Source organism: Salvia miltiorrhiza, chromosome 6 (assembly GCF_028751815.1).
Source record: "Salvia miltiorrhiza cultivar Shanhuang (shh) chromosome 6, IMPLAD_Smil_shh, whole genome shotgun sequence".
Taxonomy (NCBI): domain Eukaryota; kingdom Viridiplantae; phylum Streptophyta; class Magnoliopsida; order Lamiales; family Lamiaceae; genus Salvia; species Salvia miltiorrhiza.
The window spans coordinates 33870386-33876283 of NC_080392.1; the positions used below are offsets into that span (position 1 = coordinate 33870386).

General features: G+C 38.8%; 1 protein-coding gene across 1 annotated transcript; it reads left to right on the forward strand.

The window, feature by feature from the left end:
- The first annotated feature begins 652 nt into the window (after positions 1–652).
- Positions 653–5145, forward strand: LOC130990791 (uncharacterized). The gene is made up of 3 exons (XM_057915024.1): positions 653–979; positions 4376–4601; positions 4673–5145. Exons 1-3 carry the CDS (start codon positions 653–655, stop codon positions 5143–5145), a joined length of 1026 nt encoding a protein of 341 aa, XP_057771007.1.
- The last annotated feature ends 753 nt before the right edge of the window (positions 5146–5898 follow it).

Genomic DNA, 5898 nt, shown 5'->3' on the forward strand with positions numbered 1-5898 from the left:
GGCCCTTCACACCTATGTCCTGGAACACGAAGTTCAGACCAAAGAGAAGCTTCTGACGCTTCAACAGGAACTTCGTGGTCTTCGAATCGAATTCATGAAAGACTTCATGACATCTACCGATGCTCAGTTGATGGTAGCATAAACTCTTCGTCCTGTTAATGCAAGAATTGCACAGCTAGAAGGTGAGCTTCGAAGTCTTCACAATTCATCTGATTCGGCGCTCCTACAATCCATGTTTGCCGATATCAAAGAGCTTCAACGTCAAGTCAACTCTATCCCTCGTGATGATGCCAAAAATGGGGAAGAGATTATGGATGATCACCTTTCTGATTCTCTCCCAAAATAATTGGCCCAGTCCTTTGCCGATTCTAGAGCCATCCTTGCTCGTGCCACTTCGAAGACTGCCCCTGCCCCGTCTATTTCAGGAGAATTCAGCCGAAAAAGAACAAGGGAAGAAAGCTCATCTAAAGACCCAGAGCCTAAGGCCAAGAAAGCTCTCCACCTGGGTGAAGATGCTCTACGACCGCCTCCTCGACAACCCTTCCCTCAAATGCTTCGAGAATAACAAAGAATGAAACACTATATCAGCGAAGGACTCCTGGTATCCTACCTAGATAGGTTTGATAGACAAGATCAATGGATACCAACTGACATGAACGAATGGTGGGAGAAGCTGAAAGAATGTTACACCAAGTGGGTTATCTTTGCCAATCTTAACATGAATTCGGATTTCCAGAAAGAAGCCTGGAAGTATTTTCTTGTTAACTGGCATGAAAGAGGAATGGTTGAAAGAATGCAGACTGCTCAAAGAGAAGCGAAACTTTTGATTCCTAATCCCTTGAAGATGACGGTTTACTCTCCGACAATTAGAAATGGCGTCAATAGAGAATCTATTAAGAGAGAAGTCAGAGCCATTTGCAAGATCTGGAACGTGCCCTCAAACTCCAGCTCAGATGATCTTGACAAGATCAGGAAGACTGTATTCAATTTGTATGGTCAGAAACCATAGCCTCTAGAACTGGTTCCTCTTTACTGTTCTTTTTTCTTCCTGTAATTTAAACTGACGTCTCGACAGTTTTTCTGTTAATGAAAAGATCTTATTTTTGATCTCAACCTGAAGACAATAACTTTTTGTCCAGGCTCTAATTAATGTCTTTCAGTTTTGCCTTCGTTCAGTTTCTTTGAACTGTTGTGTTCTTCCTTCAAAGTGCAAGTTTTAGGTCCTTTTGTTAAGGGGGAATAATATTCACCGTGTTTAATAACTTGTGCTTTGAGTTCAGTCTTTTTCTTGCTTAGAACTGTTGTGTGGTTTTGGCATCATCAAAAAGGAGGAAATTGTTGGGAACTAAATGAAATATCTTAATCCTAGTTTTGATGATACCAAAATCATTAGGTTTCACTTGTAATAGACTAGAACTGTTCGAACTCAAGTGTTAGAGTTCTTTTTCTAGTTTAGTTGTTGTTCTGAAGACTGAAGACACCGACTGATGTAACGATTAAGGCAAAGTCAAATACTGATATTTGACTTATTAGTCGAAGGATCAGTTTCGACTGATTACTTAATGCGCGCCACGTGGATTCAGCGGACTGATACTAAAGTCAAGTATCAGTTAAACATTCTTCCTCGGACTGAATCTCCTATGTTCAAAGGAAGCCACGCACTCCAGAAGTACAACCGCATTAAATACAGAGATCTCAGGATCGTCCTTTCTCTGCAGAGGCCATTCCTTTTTGGTGATTACCTTTTCAGAGATGTCCCATCTCCTTGCTCTTCAAAGTAGTCGTTCTCATCAAACAAGGAACCTCGAAGATTGAAGCCTCAGCCCAAGCTCAAATTATTCTCTAATGGGAGAAATCTTGAAGACCATCTCCGCCAACGGATCTATTCAAGACGTCTCCTATAAATTGTGTTCGAGGATCACTTCAATCTTCACCGATTCAACAACATAAGCTGAAACGCTGCCGAATTCGTTACTCAACAAAACCAAGCCTCCCCAAAGTTTGAATCGAAGAAAAGAATCACAAAGCCAAAAATCAGTCACTGCTGATTACATAGATTCTCTTAGAACTTAGGCAAATATTGTATATCCAAAGCCTAGGAAAAACTGACTGCAAAGAACTTGTTCCTTGTGGTTTAGTTGGCAAGTTTTCAAACCTCTTTTCAACGAACCGAATTGAGAGTTTGTGACGAAAAGGAGTTCAGACTAGTGTTCTGTCTCCGTGAGATCTTAGTGCCCAATGTGCGCTAGGAGAGAGAAATCCAACCCAGTGTGTTGGTACTGAAGATAGACTATTCAGTTGTTTCGGTTTGTTGTGCACCCCAAGCACACGTTCAGGTTTGTTGTGCACCCGTAAGCACACGCATCAGTTTGCTTGTGCACCCGTAGGTACATGCCCAGTGAAGTTGTTGGTCTGATCAACCGACCGTGGATGTAGGAAGTGTTTTCCGAACCACGTAAAAATCTCTGTGTTATTTACAGCTTTCAGTATTTACCTTCTTACTTGTGCTTTTGCTTTCCTAAACTGAAAACTGATTAATTGCAAAGAGAAACTTAACTGCTGCCAACGTGATTAAAATCACAGGCTATTTCGAAACAAAAGTTTTCCGCTGCGTGCGTTATTAGTCTAACTGATCTATCTTCTGATAGTCAGTAAGATTCATAACATCTCTCTGTTTATCAAACTCGACTGAAGCCTAACGTGTATCAGTTAAAGTCTTTGACTTAACTGATAGCTCTTTACTGAAGAGTATTCAGTATCAGTCGTCAACCTTCTTTTGACAAAACTCTTTTTAGTAAAAAGGTTGAGTCAATTTGTATTTAAAGTTTCATTTTGAAAAATAGCCTATAGATGTATTCCCCCCCCCATACACATATTCGAGACCCTTCGGACCTAACATAATCAAGTTGCCCAAATTATTTTATATCAAACCTAATGTATTGTGAACATATTCATGTAGTTCTTAAGCCAAATTAGACCTCACAAGTTTTAGCATTCATGCTTAAATCATCTTGCCCAAATCAGGTTAATATATTTACCTAAACATAAATGAAATAAACATAACAAAAGACATAAAGGAACTCATACTGAAATGAAAAGGAAATTACTTAATATAAAAGAGTATTTACAGTCAAAAGTATGTGAGGGAGCAAAAGAGGAATGTTATACAAATCAAATCAAACTATCTCCTATCTTATTCACATAAACTCTTCTAGATCTTTATAACTTTTTTGGATTACATTCTTCTACCACACATAAACTGAATCTATAAATAAACAAAAAAGAACAATGACTAATGACCTCAAATCAAATTACATTCTTCTACCACACATAAGTTCAATAATCATTCTATTTCAACATCAACAAATCATGACAAATGACCTCAAATTGGAAAGCAAATTGAATGGAAAAGGTGTAATTTTGATAAAATTTGAAAACTACAACACCAATTTAAATAACTGAAATCAAAACAAAACTGAAAACATAATTACCCAAAATCGGAGTTGGTGGCGAAGAACGGCAACGGAGGCTGATTTTCGGCATAGACAAATCGGCCAGTGAAGGTAGAGTGGCGGCAAGGGCTTTGCGACATTGACCCCTCCAGTGGTGGCTCTTCACGGCGGCGACAAGGGCTTCGCCTAATCCATTCTCCAATGGTGGCTCTTCATGGCGGCGGAAAGGGTTTCACCTAATCCATTCTCCAGTGGTGGCTCTTCACAGAGGTGGCAATCGAGCGATGAGGGGGGTGAGGCGTCAGGATTTAGAGATCCCGATGGGTGGGACGACGGTGGGCAGTGCAACGGTAGGTGAAACGCCGGTGGGCGGTGCGATGATGGTTACGGGTGTGGTTTCGATGGTGGGTGAGGTTTATCTCACGGCACTAAAGATAAAAACGGGTGGGTGAGGTTTACCTTAGGTTTAATTTTAGAACTAAAATATGTACACGACACACATGTAATTGTGTCGTGTTTTTGCATAGTGTGATACTGATAGACGATGGTGAAGGGAAATACGTCGTCTATTGTATGCGGTCATAGACGACACGGCTCAGCCACGTCATCTATTATATGCATAGAAGACGCAGTGGAGGCGTGTCGTCTATGACCTCACATAATAGACGACGCCTTTCACCAACCCATCGTCTATTGACATTGATTGCACATAATTTTACTCGTCAAACCCATTGCCATTCCAGACGAATATACTGACAACAGGTGGCGTTGGTTCAAGGTAATGCCTTGTTTCAAGTTCTAGTAATTTCCAGCTAGGTCCATCATTGAGATTGTGTTTTAAATTCTGCATAGGCTTGTATAACTCACTGAAATCATGTAATTGAAATTTTGTTGTCTTTTATTTTTTACATTGGTTGGTGTAGGGTTGTTTGGGTGCTCTTGATGGCACTTATATTAATTTAATGGTGAGCAATATTGACAAGCCGAGGTACCAAACCCGGAAAGCTCAGATATCAACAAATACCCTCGCCGTTTGTGATCGTAATAAGAAGTTTGTGTACGTGTTACCTGGTTGGGAAGGCTCAACCACTGATTCAAGGATATTGCGCGATGCCCTTCAACGTGCAAATGGATTGAGGGTGCCCAAAGGTAGTTCACAAGAAATTTTGCAAAATAATGTACTTCATTGATACTGCTTTGGTGTATTACCATATTTGAAGTGTCCAATGCATGCAATTATTACCTATGCAACAATGGGTATGCGAATAGCAAGGGATTTCTTGCTCCGTATAAGAGAATACGATACCACTTGAAGAAATGGAGACCGAATGCAACAAGACCACAAAATGCAATGGAATTGTTCAACTTGCGCCATTCCAAAGCATGCAATGTTATTGAACGTGCGTTTAGAATCATGAAAATGCGCTGGGGCATTTTGAGGAGTAGTACTTTCTATCCTTTTAAGACTCAAATTCGCTTAATAATGTCGTGCTTTATTTTGAATAACTTCATCCGTTTTGAGATGTCTGACGATCCTATAGAGCAGGAATTTGATAATGCAACTGCAAACGACCAAGCAGAGTTGAAGCCTGATGGTGATTTCATAAACAGCATTGAGTCTTCTCCCCAGTGGAATGCGGAGAGAGATGCACTTGCTCAAGCGATGTGGCTGAACTATATGAACAATATTTGAATTCCTAAATTTAAAGTTGTAGAATTTATGTCGAATTTAATGAATTGTTTTGTTTTGGACTTGATATATTACGTATGTTGATTCTCTAGTGTAATACTTAATGATATTTTTGGTCTTTAGGTAATTGTTTAGCTATGGAATTTGGTGAATGTGAAGGAATCAACAGCCTTATCATTTAAATTCTTGTTGCTTTGTTTTCGATAATTGTTTTGGTGCTTGTGTATATACTTGCATATTCGGTTGTCGTTGGTGATCATTCTTGATTGATTTTAGATTAATCTTCCTGACTTGATGAGTTACTATCCGGACTTTGCTGAATTTATGTTTGTATTAGTCTGTGTTGGTGATTATCTTCTTACTTGATTTTGGATTAACCATTTAGTACTGATGAGTTACCTTATTCAACTTTTTTGACTTTATGTTGGAGTGGCTGGTGTTGGTGATCCTCCACCCTTGAGTTTGCATTAATCTTTTAGGCTAGATGAGTTACTAACGCTTGTAATTAAAACTCAACTTAAAACTTAAACTTAGAATTAACTAGGTGGAACTCAAATACTCAAGCATAAATAAATTATTAACCCTAGGCAAAATTAAACAATAAAGTAAAGTTTGATTATTCTGATTTAACTAAAGCTTGTAAATAAAAACTTAACTTAAAACTTAATTTTAAAATTAACTAGGCAGAAAAGAACAAAGCATAAAAACTTAAGCAGAAATAAACTATTAAACCTAGGCAGAATTAAAAGTATAAAG

What these genes read in the sequence shown, in the direction of transcription:
- LOC130990791 (XM_057915024.1), top strand. Translation starts at nt 653, where the DNA reads ATGAACGAATGGTGGGAGAAGCTGAAAGAATGTTACACCAAGTGGGTT. An exon ending in TTGACAAGATCAGGAAGACT is followed by an intron (nt 980 to 4,375) that starts GTATTCAATTTG and finishes TGGTTGGTGTAG; the next exon opens with GGTTGTTTGGGTGCTCTTGA. An exon ending in TGGATTGAGGGTGCCCAAAG is followed by an intron (nt 4,602 to 4,672) that starts GTAGTTCACAAG and finishes CCATATTTGAAG; the next exon opens with TGTCCAATGCATGCAATTAT.